Source organism: Schistosoma haematobium, chromosome ZW (genome assembly GCF_000699445.3).
Source record: "Schistosoma haematobium chromosome ZW, whole genome shotgun sequence".
NCBI classification, from domain to species: Eukaryota; Metazoa; Platyhelminthes; class Trematoda; order Strigeidida; family Schistosomatidae; genus Schistosoma; species Schistosoma haematobium.
Window position 1 is genome coordinate 62,103,998 of NC_067195.1, and position 18,926 is coordinate 62,122,923.

Below are 18,926 nucleotides of genomic sequence, written 5' to 3' on the forward strand. Positions count from 1 at the left end.
CACGTGTTTCTCTGTAGCGGTGTTCATAGTTAATCTCAACTCGACGCCACGCTACAACTCCATAAAATCCCCCGGAAGCCACATATCAGAAGGCAATTAATGGACCAAGTCGACATATATTTGCTGGCAATCTCGTGGTATCGAAAGGATACCGAGATCGTGCCAGGATACAAGCTTGGTTACAGAACGTAACCGAATTCGCGGGCACGGTTTAAACGTTAGGTCCTTTCGAAATTTGCCCGCCCTTTCGTTTCAACGACCTTGAACGGCTTGACTAGAGGCGGTCATTCCGTATTTCAATTGCCGTGGGTTGGTTGGATTGCATGAGTATCAAGTTTTTTCATATATAAGTCATCTCATGCTACCTAAAAAAGCACGAAATAAATACCAAAACCATTAATTTAGCGTTCTCTGTTTTGTAGTGTACACTTTGGCTGTTGTTGCTTTGTAATTTGATCTTTGATCCCAACAACTGTAGTAAAGCTCAACGAAATGCCAAGTCACAGGTAAATCCTAAGTATTTGTAGTATTTCCTTGGGTTATTATTGTTGCAAGGAATAACTTTTTAATAATTGGTCATGTCTGTTTTTAGTGCTTCATGCTCAAGTGACATTTCAGTCGACCTAACCGATGCCTTTCGAAGTATGATACTGAACAAGCGTTTCGTGTTGTGGGATGATTTTGAAAGCGCCTTAAAAGAGTTCCAAAAAGTATGGAATTATAATTTTATCGCTTCTCAGACTACTTATACTCGTTACATCCACACAGAAAGCAGATTGCTGAAGGATGTCAGGTTCAAATACCTGTTTGTAACGTTTAATTGTACGTTTGGTCATAAACGGAAATCGGAAGGTTTGAAAGTGAGGCGAAAATCGTAAGATCTCTAACTAATATCTTATGTTTAAGGTCTAAATTCCGTAATTGTCAATCTAAATTCCGTGTAAGACTAGAGGAGCAAGGATATGTCATCAAATCCTACAACATGCTCCACAATCATCCATGTAGTAGTTCATGGATGGTATGTGATCCATGGACAAGGAGATTATCGTCAGAAGAAAAAGAGAACTTGAAGCCCGTAATACTTCACTGTGAGTCAGCAGATGAAGTAATCGAAAGTATTAAGGAGAGAATTGGTAAGCAAGTAACTGCTGCCGATGTCAAAGGTATGAAAGCTACACTCTCCACTGGTAAGTGTATATAAATATACTTCAGGTTGTTTTACTCGGAAACAGGTGATGGATATGCTGAGACAGAAAGGCGAAGTGTGGGAACATTTAGAAAATGGATATGCCACGAGAATATGTTTCAGTAGTTATAACCATATACAACTGTACAAGAAATATCCAGAAGTTTTGTGCATTGATTCTATGTATAATACTAATAATAAAAAGTGAATATGTTCATCGTTGTATTTTACTATGTAGATATTCGTTATTCCAGTTAGTGGTGACGGACAATTGGGGCCGAGGACGAACAGTAATGTTTGCGTGGACACGCAGGGAAAAGCGTGCCGATGTGATATGGATTTTAGATCAATTCAAAGAGATAATGTGTGACACAATGTTGACTGAAATATTTGTGATGGATTGCGCACGATGTGAAAGCGCGGCTGTCTGTACAACACACGGACATGCTAACATAATTTTGTGCGCCTTTCATGTAATTCGCGCTTTCCGGGAAAAGATACACCAATGGTTGCTTTTATAAAATTACCCTTAGACAAACGACAAAATAATGAAAACGTACTTAACTCGATTGGTAACTGCGGAGACGGTTGGAAGGTAATTTTTGTAATGTGTTTATTCACTAGATTTAATCAATATTACAGAATAATAAATCGGCGGGACAGATTGATAGGTCAGTACCTGTCACGTTTTTGGATGGCACGTAAGACAATGTGGGCTCGTGCGTTCTACGGTCATGTTTTAACATTGGGTAACAGCACGAATAATCGTGTTGAATCGCTAAATAGGCAAATAAAACGATATGTACGAAGAAGTGATAGTCTGTACAAATGTATGTACAAGGCTTTAAAATGGAGTGAAATGACGTCAACTAGAAGAAGTATCGAAGATCAAGTGATAGCCGGAAGATCTTATAAATATAATGCTCCACAGTGTCTTATACCTCTGCTAAACATTTTGACCCCATTCGCAAGATCTAAATTGATATACGAACTTAAACAAATGCGTTTCGTCTACGTGGAATATGAAAGCGGCGACTGGTTGTTTATGGTTGACCGCGGACAACATTATGAAGTGGATATAAGCATTTGTCAATGCAATTGTAGCACGTTTATGATGTGTCGATATCCCTGCCGTCACATGCTACTTGCCTACGTTAAGAGACGAAACCTTACAGGTAAGCTATATGAATTATGAAATACTAACTCCATAGCTCATCAACTTCTTAGGTATTGTAGCAGATGGAAGTTACATAATACCCAGAACTTCCAAAATTATACATTAGCTGCATTACCACGACGGAGTGAAGTGTATATAATTTCTAAGCCCCAACTTTGGAACATCAAACTAATTCATCTAGATCGGCGTAGAGCAAGATAATCAGCCTCACTACTTATTATTCTCCAGATTTTGAAACAATGTCGACGAGTTGTAGTGACTCACTTTTATCACGAGAACACGATTGGTTTGTTGAAAACAATTATTATTATAATCAATTGTACTGGTGACTGTTTAATATGCTCTTTGTTCAACTGTGCTAAAAAGCATCCTTTATTCTCACACTTTGATTGTGACCTCACGCGAATTCAGTTACGTTCTGTAGCCAAGATTGTGTCCTGGCACGATCTCAGTATCCTTTCTATACCACGAGATCACCAGCGAATATATCCGGATTTGGTCCATTAACTGCCTTTTGATATTTGGCTTCCGGCGGGATTTATTTGGCATATGTTTCTCTGTCGCAGTTTTCGTAGTCAATCTCGACTCGACGCCACGCTAGAAACTTGTGATGTCCTCATACTCCGTTAACGTAGAAAGGAAGACAAAGGGGACCTAAGTGCTTTGACATACACCACTTTCAACTCCCATCGAGATAATGTCCCATTTACCCCCACCCTTTATTTTCGAATACAGATGAAGTTTCTTATCCACTCTTGTAAAGTACTTGTTATTCCAAGTTTCAAGAGACTCTGCATGTGCCCTAGGTGAGAGATCTCATCGAAGACTTTGCTAGAATCGATAAATATCACATCGACAGGCAAGCCGTATCCATGTACACCTGTCCAATCATTTTCGAAATCAGCAAGTTAGTTTAGGATTAATGCTTAACTCGGAACCTATATTGGTTAGCTAACAGATTGCATGATTCTGCGTGGCTTGGTAACTCTGCCCGAATTATTTCGCAAGTAGCTTAACTAATATGCTGATAGAACTGATAGGTCACTATATAAACACGAATGATCTTTTTTCACGCCTAAATGTAGGGCCAAAAATACCATCCTTCCGACACCTAGGGAGATGAGTTTCGGAAAAGGACATGTCTAGCACCATTGTGAGTGGTTCTGAAATAGTGTCCACAAGGAATGATCACATTCTTGGATGCAACCTCTTAGGACCCGGTAACTTGCTAGATCTGAGGTTAATGGGCAGTTGTGAAGGCTTTTCAAGTCACGTGTGCTGGTCCTATAGCTGCTATTCCAGTGATGCTGTTGTAAGAAGTAGTGTTAACAAAACTCATAGAGTAGACCCGGTGATACATATACAGCTTTGCTAATATAACGTACTGTTTGTCAGTGACATCATCACAGTGGTGTGTAAACACTAAATTCAGCAATGATGGTTTATGTTCTAAGTCAATATTTGCCGCTTTTGTGGTGAATTGTACAGGTGCGCATTGAATAGTAGTTGTCAGTAGGAGCCGTTAAAGCAGTTATAAGCTCTATATGACTTGTGTTAAGAGCGCTGAAATCTCCAGAGATGAGACAATGAGTCGTACTCCACTCGCTGATATGACTTTAGCAAAGTTGTCAGCACGACAACGTACGCTATGGTATGTTCCTAACGAGGTCACGACTCCGTATATGGACTAAAGTGTCCAATAAGCTACCTCACATGCGCCTCAATTGTGCGTCTTCGATTAACTCGATTTTACTAGTACGTAATATCAGGCTTCCTCCATTTTAATTTAAAAATTTACCACTTCTAATACAAATTTGTCTCGCAGTGTTCAAAGAACGGTCTACATCTGCAATAAGCCACATTTCTGTAACAACATTTATATCAGGACCCAGTTGTTCCATCATTAAAATTAGCTCGTACGTTCTAGTTCAAGACTACGAGCGTCTGTGTAGCACACGCATCACTTGTGCAATATTGTTATCGCTAAAAATACTGCGAAACCATTCGTGAATCTTCTTAAAATTGAGAAAAACCCATATAAACAGATTCAGTTCTATGTGTTTCGGGCTTTGGTTGTATGCACAAATCCTAAATGCAGATAGTTTAGAGCATGATCCGATGTACACAATAGGGACAACGCCCGAGAAAATAAAAACATGGTAAAACACAGTAAGCTGTGGGCGTATTTTTTAGATTTTGCGAGTACTTAAACCCTTGAATTCATTGTTCTCTAAAGTAATTTAAGCCATTTTCCATGAGTCATTCAAGAGGAAAATTCACATATAATGGAGGACTCAGGACAATATTTCGCTGCAATTTTTGAATGTTTTTCCTACGTTTATTGGATGTATATGAGTTTGAGGAAGCCACAATATCGGGAGATTGGTAACGCCCTTACCAGTAACACCTTTATAATCGAAGCATTCCAAACTAGTCGAATCAGAAGTTAAAAATAAAGAAATTCAAAGGCATATTTGGAAGACTGTCGGTATGTCGAAGGAAGCTTGATTTAAGCTGGCTGATAGTTGGACGGGATGTGTAGCACGGTGTATCCACTTGTGATATGGCGTGGATGCGAGAGTGAGAGCGTTTAGTTGGGCAAGTGCAGTAAAACTAGTGAAGTTAGCATCACATATTGACTTACAGAGCAATTGGATTCTTGGATTTATTTACCGCTGCAGGTTCTTACCTGGAGGCACCGGTGATCCACTGCTACCAGATGCGGAAGCCCGTTAAGTCAGAGATTTTTCTGTTTAGCCCATAATCATTCGTGCAATTCAGGTTTGGTGATTATCTAAAAATATAAATTCAAACAAAGAAAAACCATACGAAAGAGAACGACGGGCATACTTCTGACATAGACACTACATAAGACTAACTGTGATCGTAACTTAGTTTTATTAAAGCAAGAACATATCATAACATAGCAGGTGAGTAGAAAAGCCAAGAACGAACAAAATACCCGTGGCATACAGGTTTTCACACCGAGTCATCAATACTTGGAAACTGCTGCCCGAAGTAGTGATGTCCGCACTTTCAGCTGACTCTTTCAAGATAAGACTGTACACTCACAGGAGCATACTAGAAAAGGAATAACATAGGCCGTGGGCCTTCTGTCCTAACCATACAAATCTGAATCTGAACACCTTGCAAATTAACCGCGCAGACCAAACTCAAGGTTAAAGGGTCGTGAGTGGCATTACAAGTATCCATATTAGTCGATCGGTGAGACAATTCGAAGTAACCGTATTTGATGTTGTACAGCACTTTATAGTTTTTATACTTATACCATACTGTTTTTTCATCATCAAAGTGCTGAGAAAGCTCATATGGTTTCGGTGATGTTCCCAATCTCCAAAGTTTAAGGAAATTTTGAGGAAACCTACAAAGTCAAATGACCTTCACCAAAGTTAAAGGAAAATTTTTGGGAAATTTTGGGGTTTTGGTGCCATTTCTCCAAAGTTTACAATAGCGGTTCCCCTAAAATTTTCCCCGAAATTGGGAGCTCGAGTTGATCATCCGTTTCTACAGTATAAGATACTTCATTTCTCTTTTAGCATAGTTTCAACACACCTTGAAACCCCACTGCCCTTTCAGCTTGATTTTTTTAACTTCTTAGTTATTAATGTGATCCTACAATGCTTTGTCATCCCATGGGACAAATGTTTATTGCGTCTCACTCTCAGATTTAAAAACTGTACTAGAGACAATATCAAATTTACAGTCTGAGCGCTACAACTATTACTTTTTTTATTGTAATGGGTCTTGTTATTTACTTCGGGGCACCATAAATTCACTTTGCGTGTCTATTTTGCGTATCCCTACTGCTTTTCCCTCAACTAGAGTAATGGTCAGCTGACAGTTATTGCTAAATGGTACAAAGACCCTCTGACACTAATTTGGAATCTATAAAATCCTTCAGTGTCCTAGGGCTTTAGTGGCTTCATATCTATAAAATACTGCATGTTAGGCCACTAATCATTGAAAAGTAGTGTGTTGAGTGCTACTCAAAGGACAGTAATGGTTCACGAGCCTTTCAAATAATCTAACTATGACTGCGCTTATAGTCTGCCCCTGCCATATATTGAAGGTATAAATCCTTTTATGGTAAAAGAGAATTGGTCCTAATGATCAAATCTACGGATTACCATCCACGTCTCAACACTGGAAGTTTAGACATCGCGTCTTAGTACGGCATTAGCAACTGAGAAACTGCTAGTTTCGTCCATAGCTTTTACAGCCATTTGCGTTGCCTACACTAAATCGAAACTATTTGATCCCTTTTTGTAGAATCTGTTTTATACTCCAAATGGATGAATTCGAGGAGTACAGGTATGTTACTTTGTTTTCATATCTCAGTGATTTAGAAATCCACTTACTAAGAGATATGCAAGCCGTGAAATGGTGTGCAATTTCGGAGAAAAGCGAAAAGTAATCCTCTGGCGTCAACTGTGGATATGGTTAGCAGAAACACAAAAAGAGTTGGGATTCGATATCACAGGTAGGCTATCATCAGATTCTAGTTGGATGTGTTTATTTTCTATAGACTAAGATGGAATCTTCATTTGTTTACGAATGCCAATGATGAACTAAGCTAATTTTTTACCTAATGTATCTGTAGTTAAGGTATCTCACATCTTGATTCGGGAACTAGATTAGCTGTAGTAGTTCACGCAAGTCGAAATCGTTTTCTGCAGTACTTTATTCCCTGAGTTCATGTAATATTTACAGCATCAAACTGAGTAATAAGACAGTACGTAATAATTTCTGTCTTCATATCCTTCATTATTATATTTAAAATTACACCTAATAGTGATTGTAGATAAGCCTAGTACATGTGCCACACTTTTTTTTCATGCTACCTGTAGATATGATAATTTCTCGTATTGGATATCAGTTAAGCGAAAGATTAAAGATTGTAAGAAGCAACATACTCCATTTCATCAAGGTTCAGCACTATATATATATATATATATATATATATATATATATATATATATATATATATATATATATATATATATATATATATATATATATATAGAGAGAGAGAGAGAGAGAGAAAGCGTTGGGCATTTGGTTTTCTGACTTGATAGGTGTTAACCTGTAAAATGTCGGTTCCCCAATGATCAACAGTGTGTGGTTTAATTCCTTCATACCTTATTCAGCACTTTGTCGTTTAGTATCTTTCCTAATCTATTTGTGAAGTGACATTCCATGCTCATATTGTACTTGTATTGCTTGGGCTATCTAGTTCAGTCAGTCAGTCAACTTTTATCCTTCTTGATGCATTTTTCATACCTATGTCTTGTGTCTAAATTATGCATTTCTCCGCTCACAGGATTGTTGTTTTATTATATGACTCTCCAACACTGATTTAGACGAACAGATTGATGAAATGAAAAGTCAAAGGGATTTAGTCGATTTCGGGACTGCCGCAGCTGAAGAAAAGGCTCGGCGACATGACGTGATGGCGCATGTATACACTTTTGCTTTAGCTTGTCCAAAAGCTGCACCAATCATTCACCTCGGTAAGTTTACGTGTTAAATATTATTTTTAGTTAATTGGTTATGATATTTCGAAAACATTTTATCTATTTGAACACGTAAACATTGTTACAAGGGGACACCAAATATATATGCGCCACACAATAACAATGAAGCCAGCAGTAGTTACCATTGGTTTCTGTGAGGGCTGCTGTACTGCCTGGGTGTCGAAACCGAAGCAGGATTTATAAAACAACATGTTAGTTTCATTTTTAGTAAAACCTGGCAATATAATCAGAGTTCAAACCATATACTGGGACATAAGGCATGCCTATTTTGTGTAAAGTAAGCTCAATTGGTGGGTGCAAAATAAAAACGTAATCCATGACTTTATTATATACACAGCTTAAACTGAAATTATGTGCAAATCCAGTTACAAGTCGTGTTTACTACCGATATTTTTAAGTAGTAATGTGTTTTTGCTAAGGAGAATTTAGGCTATCTAGCTTCTATAATCACATACTAGTTCGTTTTTCCAAGGATAACCTTGATAAAATTGTCCTGATCCATACTCTCACAATGACTTTTACTAACATCTAACTGGTTGTCATCATTTTTAGATTGTCAACTTTGCATCCAGAAGTCACTGGACTTTACCATGTAGACAGAGTTGCTCCATCCCAATTTTTGACTTCTGTTGGGAATATGAAGCTATCCTGAAAGCATATGCATTACTAACGCAGAGGCATCGTTATGTCAGGCATCCGATTTTTTCAAATTTTCATTCGTTTGCGTTCGTATTAGTAGAGTTCCAATTGTTTGTAATCAGAATTTACCGTTAGGCTGTACTGGAGACTAAATTCTATTGAGGTCTAACAATCATTCGCAGTTTGTTTTCAAACTGTTAACCACATTACAATCGATCTCCTAATTTTCAGTTCGTTACCGTGATCAAATCGGTGATTATATTCCGCCTTTTGTTAAATATAGTTGGTTTTATGTTCGTATTACTATACACACGTTTCTGTTCGTTTGATAGGGCTATCTCTGGCAGTTGGTAGCCTAATAACAGTATCCCACTGTGTTGTGTTGAACAAGCTTCATAAGTCACAAGGAAATAAGAGGATCTAACTACTACAGGACGTTCGTAAGAATATTTGTATTTTAAGGCCTGAAGAATAAACATCATTTTCGGAAAGTAATGAAAGTCTGTATCAAGCGGGATTTCAGGTTATAAGAATGGAAGGTTGTTTCTAAACACTATTCGACCTGTCTTTCTGGCCGGTAATATCTGCATGCACGCAGTACGTAGTGATAATCACATATTATAAAGACTTCTGCTCAACTGTTTGTACAATTTTAAGATATAAATGCACTTGGAATAAAAGTTAATATTGTTTGTCTTCAAATATTATTGTAATCCCTAACAACTTACCTGCGAGCTCATTACCATAAATATGCTATAAAAACTGACACTAATAAAGTTATTTATAGGAAAAATAATTCAATGAAAATACATTAGTTTTAAGCCAGTACTGCATATGATTGTTATTGCTTCTGTAAGTAGTTTCTCTGTAGAATGTAGCGTTATTGATGTTTAGATTCACCCTTCAGATTTTTAATTCTCAAATTTATTCTTGGAGCTTTTAACGCCAAAAATTAATCTAACTTTACTATGAAGTGTTCAAAGGACTGAAATGCTCTCACATGGCCACGTGCATACAGCCACTGTCAGAGAAGTCTTTCTCACTGCCTTCTCGTAATGGAAGTCTTGTGTACGGGATTGAGAGGACGAAAAGTGAATGTCCGGCGCTTTAACCGGTTTTGTAGACACAGAGAGTCCACCCAGGGAAGTTGAAAAACCCTGATTCCAAACCAATAGTGGACATGGGCTCCAGGATCCTAAGGAAACAAATGGTATGTGAAACTATTGTTGATCACCAGCTACCATGAGACTGCACTTCCTAATGTTGCTCCACTGTCTTATGGGCTGGACCTCTAGGTCAAAGGCTCGGGGTGTGACTTCCTATGGAAACCACCTGTCTCGGTTTGGGTGCCCGGGCAATATTCCGGCCTTCACAAAAATCGAATGATAAAGTGTGGCGCATATCTATTTGGTGCCCCTTGTACCAGTGTTTATTCGTTTAACTGATAACAATAGGAATAAGAACAATGTAACAACCCATATGGAATGCACTAACATTGCAATTCTTTGTGTACTGTTCCATATTTCTGTTTACTGAACACAATATAACGTAGTTACTCATTTCAAAAAATTCCATAATGGATAATACACTACATCACTTTTTTATTTGGTGAATGTATAATTGTCAATTAAATTTAAGGTTCTCAATCTCTTATATGAAGATGAACAAATTAGTAGTATGTAAAGGTTATCTAGTCAGTAATAACGCTGTTTCACTGCATGTAATCGAACCATACGTGTTTAGTTCTATTCATTTATTCATGGGATCCATTTGTGAATGAAATAAATTAGCCGATAGTTCTGAATCATCAAAATATTGAAGTCCAGTTTCTTCTCTCAGAGTTTTCAGGTAGTCGTAAACCTGAACAATATTATCCCTTGAGGTTTTCTTCTATTATATGCAGATTTAAGTTCTTAATCTCCTTTTCAAAACATAAACATTATTTTTAGCAAACTACGTTTTAATTAATTAACACGCACATATTTATGTGTATCACTGATATTGTCTGGTTTGGTTTTAATATATATACAGGTGCAACATCATGTTTTGTTGGTGATAATGCCGATTTAATCATGCTTAAGGATGGTTTAAATATACTTTTACCGAAGGTTGCTAGATGTATTGACCGGTTAGCTAAAAAAGCTATGTTGCACAAGAGTTTAATATGCCTCGCTCGCACCCATTTGCAGCCCGCTCAACCTACTACAATGGGTCGTAGAATATGTATGTGGATACAAGATTTGTTATTAGATTTAGAGAATCTAGAAAGGTTGAAGAACCACACAATTCGTTTTCGTGGTGCTAAGGGTGCAGTAGGAACCCAAGCATCTTTTATGGATCTATTTCAAGGTGATCATCAAAAGGTTAGCGTACTTACTCTTGTGTCTTTTTATTATTCCATGATTATTCGTTCAAATAAAATATATTGTATTTCGAAAGGATTCGGATACTTGGCGCTGGATTATTCCTGTCTACCTCCAAATTATTCTGCCTTAAGTACCTAACGTCTTATGGGATCCCATGAGAGCAATGAATACAGTTCTTGAGTTACTGTCATTCTTCAGGGTTATCGTAAAAATGCTGTCAAAAGATAAAGTCTGGCGTTATTTAACTACATATATTTTATAGTGTTCCTATCTTCTTCTTTGGCGAATATGTATTTTACGGCCATCGTACGAAATGCTTTAGTTTAGTTGTGTAGAGCAATCATTTTCATATTCTCCGATAATTAATGCCTATCTAGTGGGGTAATCTTACAGCACCAAAGTAATAATGTGCGCCTGTTTCGGAAATGCTCCAATTTCAGGGTGAAAATGATTAAAGTTTTTAGAATATATCTTGTTATATCTAAACAAAAACTGAAATGGCTCAACACGAGGAAAATGCAGAAAAACTATATATGAAGATTTATCGTGTCAAAACAGATCAAAAACCATGTCCGAATATACTGAGTTATATATTTTTTGCCTATACTAATCAATATTCGAATTTGAATAAATCGAATTGGGTAATACTAGATATTGATTATTCGGTAACTTAATATCCAGACACAATTTCCATCATTAAATTGGATTTTTATTATTAAGGAACGTAACTATCTTACTAAGTTACATCATTACTCCATACTAACACCTTCCCCTTTTCACTTGAATTGATATATATATATATATATATATATATATTCTTTTAAACCTTTTTGTGATGTTCTAGATATGAATTATGTTAGCGTCATGTAGCGGCTATTTATAGTGAATTCTATTTTACAGGTTATCAAATTGGACGAAATCTTAACCCAAAAGTCTGGATTCCAGCGTTCCTGGTGTGTAACTGGTCAAACTTATCCAAGAAAAGTAGACAGTGAGATCTCTAACGTGTTGTCGAATATAGGTGCAACTGTTCATAAAATATGCACCGATATACGACTGCTGAGTAGTTTTCACGAAGTTGAGGAACCTTTTGAAACCAAACAAGTAATACTTTTTTCTAATAATTTGCTTAATGTCCAAACATATTTAAAAATGATTTGATGATAAGAAACGATCTGAGTTATGAATTTTCCAGTGTCGTTGTTGGCAATACTCCTAGTAATACTTGTATTCTGATACAGATCTCAGCTATCATAATATACTCTTAAATGACTGCATGATCAAGAACGGTTTTAATTCGAACAAAATTGATATGTCTTTATACGAAAAGTAAGACACTGTTAGAAGATGAGGTTTTATTTCACCATCCGAACAAAATATAGCATTTCTTTTACAAATACATTCATTTATATACAGGTCTATTTGAATTGATTATCCATAACCGAATCCCACACTGAATGTATGCATAACGTACTGGTACACCTAACTGACACAACAAATTTTATAGAAACAGGTGTTAATATCGAACGAAATATCATACTGAATTAATACACGACCTCACACTCCACCCGATCCTAGCAACAACACATCGTGAATGTCTCAGGTTTACTCTTCGCAATCATATATATATATATATATATATATATATAATAGTTTATCTAAGATCATTACGATAACAATTAGCTGTTAAAATATCTTCTCATTTGCAAATTTGCTGACTTGATGAATAAGAGATCAAGTTGTAAGTTTGAACTTTGCTTCACATACTTCGTTTTAACAGCTGTATGGTATCGTTCGCCTTCAACCAAAAATTTTAGCTCAACACTTAGGACACAAATTCATACTTGGCTACTGAGTTGCATTATACTGTTCCATTATAACATTTTATAAATTAATTTAGGTATCAAGTATATTACACACCTATCACTTCCGTACATATTGTTGATAGGGTTTTCAGATTCAACTTAATGTTATGATTTGATCAATAAGAGTGTTCCTCACTGACTCTCAACTATTTGTTGATAACGTAGTGAGGAAACTTTTGATCACTTTCATTGAACTAAGTTTAATGAGCTCTTCCAATATAGAATAGTTTCATCTAGCTTTTACTTCACTTCATTTTGCATTTCTGGAGAGAGTTATAAGCATGGCTTGTGTTTTACGGGTGAGTTCTGAAGCATTTCGGAAGAATCGAATCTTATTGTCTGTTACAATAATGTTATCAGTACATTCTTTTGGCATTGTTTGCACACAATCAGTGGTAAGACCCATCAAAGTAGTTGTGGGTCGATTTCACCTAAGGAAGATCTGATTATCTTTTGTTTCAATAAAAAAGTCCCATTAAAGATTTCGGAAACGATGATGAACTCCCTTAAATTATCAATATTATCTCATCGACCAAACAAATGAAATTATTCTAACGCAAAATTATAATATTCTTATGGAGTAATACCTTACACAAGGATAAGGGATGTAAAGCAAAACATGGTACAGACTCATACTCTGTACTTTAAACTTTCTATTAGGTAAGGAGGTTAACAATGCCAACTGACTGAGAAAATTCATGCAACTGAAGTAGTATAACTGATTTTCTTACAAGTTCATTATGATTTGTCCTTTGGAAATTCCGGAAAAATCACTTATTAGTTTTTCGTACTTTTGTCAGTATATATGAATACTTGAGTCAAGATCAAGTCGGAGCATGCTGATTGGTTAATTTCCAATTAATCAGCCCTTTTAGACTAGAAGATTTCTGTGTACATTTTATACGAACTCTAACGTTCTTACCACTATATCTTTCGATGTTCAAATTTTTGGAATATATTTTCGTTCGTTTTTTATTCGTGTTCTGATTTGGGACTAATCGAGTGAAGTATTTTATCTAAAGCATACCAAACGGTAAACATTATAATAAGCTTTTTGTTGTCCTTCGGTTATGAACTGAAATACCGGTTATAATTCGATTTTCGATTTACAGATCAACTCTAATTTACTGACAGCTCAGACTAGTATCATTTTAACACTCCAAAATAACAAACACTACAGTTTTCTCTCTGAAACTGCTTCGTTATTCAATAGTTTATCTACACTGGTACATAGCACTTCATTTAGCTCACATTTTGTAGCCTACATGTTTGCTTTGTTTTATGCCAAGTGGCTTATCGAAATCGAATGTATCGATTAATATGAAAAGAAATTATTTTAAGGTTTGATTTTTTCATTGCCAGATAATTTACGTATAAGAGATGATTATATACCATAACTGATACGAGGATTAATATAAATTCAATAGTAACGCTCTATGTTAAACTGTTAAGTTCATTGTCTGTTTTAATAATATTGGCAAACAATACTAGGGAGTATATCTATTTTTTTCGCCAATATGAACTTTATTTCAGTTTAAATGAGTCAAATCATCATTCATTCATGTGATGATAATATTATATATTACTTTTTGTACACTTTGCCAATAGTTCATGCGTTCGTTTTTCATCACTTGAAATGTATATTATTACTACTATTAAGTTCATAACATTTAAATTGTTTACCATTTTGTGTAGATATGGTATTTTGTTTTATTTTATTTTATTTGAACACATAAATATTGGTACAAGAGGTCACCAAATATATATGCGCCACACAAAACAATGAGAATTCGAAGAGAAGAAGGGAAAAAAAATGAAAAGTAAGGAGCGTTTAAAAAAAAAGAACAATAACGAACAGATTAGTGTAAGGTAGTGTAATAATAATAATAATGGGGGAAACAGAAACGTACAATCAGAAGCGATCTTTCAGTTAAGGAAGAAGCAACCACTTTTTATGAAGAAAGTAAAAGAAGATTACAGCAGGATCACCACTGGCTTTTATTCTGAGCCATATCTGATAACGTCTCTAGCCACTGTGTAGATATGGTATATTATATTTCATTCATATATTTATAAAATTTGTCCATACTCCTGTAATTCATTTTAATAGTTTCACTATATCTATTTCATGTTTAATTGTACAAATCTAGATCGGTTCAAGTGCAATGCCATATAAACGTAATCCTATTCGTTCAGAAAGAGCATGTTCTTTAGCACGTTATCTAATGCATATATCGACTTCCATGGTTTCTACAGCATCTGTTCAGTGGCTTGAACGTTCATTAGATGATTCAGCTATTCGTAGGATTGTTCTCCCAGAAGCTTTTCTTGCAGCCGATGCATGTCTTACTTTGCTACAAAACATAGCTGAAGGATTAATAGTGTACCCAATGGTATGTCCAGTCTTTGACGATTTGTTTATTCGTTATGAAACAATTCTCTATAGATGCCTTTGGAATTTCAATATCTTGATTGTATTAATTTAAAAAAAAAATTATTTCCGAGAGTCATATGGTATACAGTTCTTTTTAATCAGTAAACTAATTAAACTTGAAATTTACTATTGTTCTCCACTGTAGTATTATGTCTCATTAAACTGATATTAAGATAATTAATTTAATTGCTGTTCAACAAAACAGTTGGTCATATTATTAAAATCGTTAGTTAAAAGTACATCCATGTTATGAAGCTAAAACTAAGTCAATACGTTCAGTGAAGTAGAAGCCCCCAAAAACTCGAACGCAATTAGTTAATGTTTATTCTTAATCAAATTCCAGAAGCAAATGAGAAAAATATAGCCCTACGAACATAAATTCAATCGAAATAATAAAATAACAGCCTTTACCTGAGACACTTTTCATCAAGAAATTCATCAAATCTACAAAAAGAGTTTAAGATAGTCTAGAAGAAGCACATAATTAGTCCACTATAAGGCAATCAAGTAAACTCTATTACTATATAAGTTATTTATGAAAGGCTGAAGGAAACAATCATAAGTTCTGTTAAGATGTGATAATAAAACTTTGTTTTAATGTCAATAACCATGAAAGAATGTATATATTACTTCCTTAGGTCTGTTACTCCTCGAAGAGGAGCATGAACTGCCCACCAAGATTCTCCATCGAGCTCTGTCTTGAACAATCCTTCACAGTTGCTATTCATTCTTTTGATGACAGTTTACAGTTCTCGACGCAATGTATTTCTTAGTTTTCCTCTTTTCATTGCTTTCCTTTCTTTCAGGATTCCATTTTAGGACATGCCTCTTGATGCAGTTTGTTGATTTCCGTAGTGTATGTCCTATCCATCCGCAGCGTATTTTCTTTGTTCTCTGCTATGGGGAGGTTGTTGTTGTTGTTGACGGTATCCGACCAACGGATCTGGATTATCTTGCGTAGACAATTGTTTATAAATAATTTTACTTTTTGAAAATGGTTATAGTAGTTGACCAAGTTTCAGCTCCGTACAACAGAACTATCTTGACGTTCGTATTGAAGATTCTGAGTTTGATGTTGGCTGACAGTTGTTTTGAGTCCCGTATGTTGTTCATTTATGGGAATGCGGCCCTTGCTTTTACGTCTGCACCGGATCCTCCTTGTTCATCGATGATGCTCCCCAGAGCATATATATATATATGTAACCGTAGTATACAGAATATATCAGGTTCGATAGAAGTAATAATGTGGCAACAAATTATCTTCTAGATTACAGTTCTTTTCCTTAACAAAGCACGTTAATTAACAGGTGGATAGAGTATTTGTTGTACTTAGGGTACATCTTAATATTTCCGTACTCTGTAAAACAGTTCATACCCTCAAATCAAACACAAATATAATTAGCGTTTTATCAAATAGCATTAGTGTTGAAAGTGGTTGTATTATTTTGTCTGATTACGTGTATATTGTCCATTGAACATAATCTTAAATGTATATTTCAACAACCAATATGGTTTTGTCAATAGTTTGTATGCACAAATGCGCACTTATCACGCTTACATATTTATATTTGACTACCTCATTTTGTCTTGTGACAAGAAAAGTGATGTGTGTATATCTTCGTTCAAGTTGATTCTTTTCATTTTTCAACAGGTGATGGAAGCTAATTTAAATTCTGAACTTCCTTTCCTCGTTGTTGAACGTATTTTGGTCAAAATGGTGTCTGAAGGCGCAGCCAACCGTCAGGAATGCCATGAACGCCTTCGTAAGCATAGTCATGAAGCTGCTGCAGAAATTAAATTAAAGGGTTTAAAAAATAGTCTCATGGATAAGTTACTCAACGATGATTATTTTACCCCGATACATTCGTTACTTCCAAATTTATTAGATCCATCTTATATGATCGGTCGTGCTGTTGAACAGGTAATGATTTTTATCACACCTGCTTTACTGTTAAATATCAATAACAGTTCTATAAAATTTGATTGCACAATCGGGTAGCCTGTTGTTGTACTGGCATCGTTCATGATATTCTGATAAGGAAGATGTTAATGTACGTGGGATCTATAAGATAAAAATATTTTTTAAAATAAATATTCTAGTTTATTAAGAGAGGTGTTATGTAAAAAAGCACGGAGTACCATTTTGAATGTAACTCCTTAATTTTCGAAATATCATGGCTTTACCCTATATCCAGTTAGATCGAATGACACTTTTTGTCGTCTCATGTAGATATTTTTCGTAATTTTGACCATTTGTACATTTATTTACTAGTGTTGTAAATTTTAAGGTTTTTTTTCATGCATTAATATCAACTGAAAAACTGCTGAGAACTAGGAAGCACTAGACAGCTAGCTTTAAACTTGTTAACAACGCACACTTAGAAACTTTTGATTTCTTGATAACTATGATACTCTTAGTCTATTGAGTCGAAATCCAGTAAGTCATGATTCCAACACCAGTCATTTTGCTGTTTGATGTGATCATTTAATGTCATCGGTGATATCTCTTTCATTTTTGATATGACCGGATTCCGTATGTCGAATTCACACTACAACCCTTTGAGTATATGACTGTCATCAAGATAAATAATTTTGTGGAAATTATTAGATTTGGAGTTATCTGTCACTGCTGACTGATATCCATGGGTACATTTTACTCATGGTCACGGGATTTCAGTGTACGTCTAACTGATCGAATAATCAATAACACGCCGTGTGTATAACTTATATTCATGTGACACAGAGACAGACCAGACGGGAAGGCCCTACAATTCACATTTTTCTTTACATTTTCTACATGCTCTTATTCCATCACCAGTCTTTTCAAGGTCAATATAACTAAATGAAATATCGTCTCACCAGCCAATAATTTTTTTAGTTTACATTCAGAACGATGGTAAAATAGAAGTTGAATTGTCTAGACTTTGTTAGCTAATTATTTAATTTCTTCATTTCCTTAATATTTAGGTGGAAGTATTCTTAGACACTGAAGTTGACCCAGCAATTCACTCATACAAAGATTCTTTAGCATTGAACAGTAATATCACAATTTGATATGACAACTTTATAAATAGTCAAATTGTAGTTAACTTTTACTTCCGTTCATTTCTCTTGACATGTTTGAATAATTAACTTTTGTTATGGATTTTTACTGCAATTTTTCAATTCTTTTGTTTTTAATATTGCTCTGATTTCCTCCTTTTTTCCATAATATTCATTAATTTGATCCAATCTTTATGTGGTATCTATAAAATTAATTTTTAGAGTTCCATGATATTGTTGAACGTTGATTAGCCAAATCATGGTATGTTACAATGTTATGGTCAAATTGTATAAGTCATCAAATATAGCTCCGTTAATTACATTAGTTATAGTCAGTCATAAGTAACGTAGAACTTGGCACCTATCTACATCGGTTCAAGTTGCTAAATGATACCAAAACGGTGAGATCCCAGAGTTGTCAGTCATAAGCAAGGTAGGACTTGGCACCTACCTATATCAGTTCGATTTGCCACATCACACCAGGACAGTGAAACTGCGGAGTGGTATAAGCAGTAACATTACCAACATCGGTAACCAGGTCGTATAACAGAAATCGATCTCATTATCTATGTTCTCAAAATGGTAAAATAATCTACTGAGGTGCCAGACGCCAAAAAGAAGATTTTATCTGTTTGGTGTTATATCCTTCATCCGATTATTGA

The 18,926-nt window shown here is 35.4% G+C and overlaps 1 protein-coding gene across 2 annotated transcripts; it reads left to right on the top strand.

Annotated features, from left to right (window-relative positions):
- Positions 1 to 5,516: 5,516 nt before the first annotated feature.
- Positions 5,517 to 18,576, top strand: MS3_00004093 (uncharacterized protein). Of its 2 annotated transcripts, XM_012940106.3 has the most exons (9): positions 5,517 to 5,588; positions 6,654 to 6,695; positions 6,731 to 6,864; positions 7,745 to 7,894; positions 10,589 to 10,920; positions 11,824 to 12,027; positions 14,939 to 15,181; positions 16,874 to 17,143; positions 18,190 to 18,576. In XM_012940106.3, exons 2-9 carry the CDS (start codon positions 6,673 to 6,675, stop codon positions 18,274 to 18,276), a joined length of 1,443 nt encoding a protein of 480 aa, XP_012795560.3. In that variant the 5' UTR covers positions 5,517 to 5,588; positions 6,654 to 6,672; the 3' UTR covers positions 18,277 to 18,576. The 2 variants fall into 2 exon arrangements, with proteins under 2 accessions (XP_012795560.3, XP_051072115.1); XM_051211984.1 differs by lacking the exon at positions 10,589 to 10,920 and having other exon boundaries at positions 5,524 to 5,588.
- Positions 18,577 to 18,926: the final 350 nt, after the last annotated feature.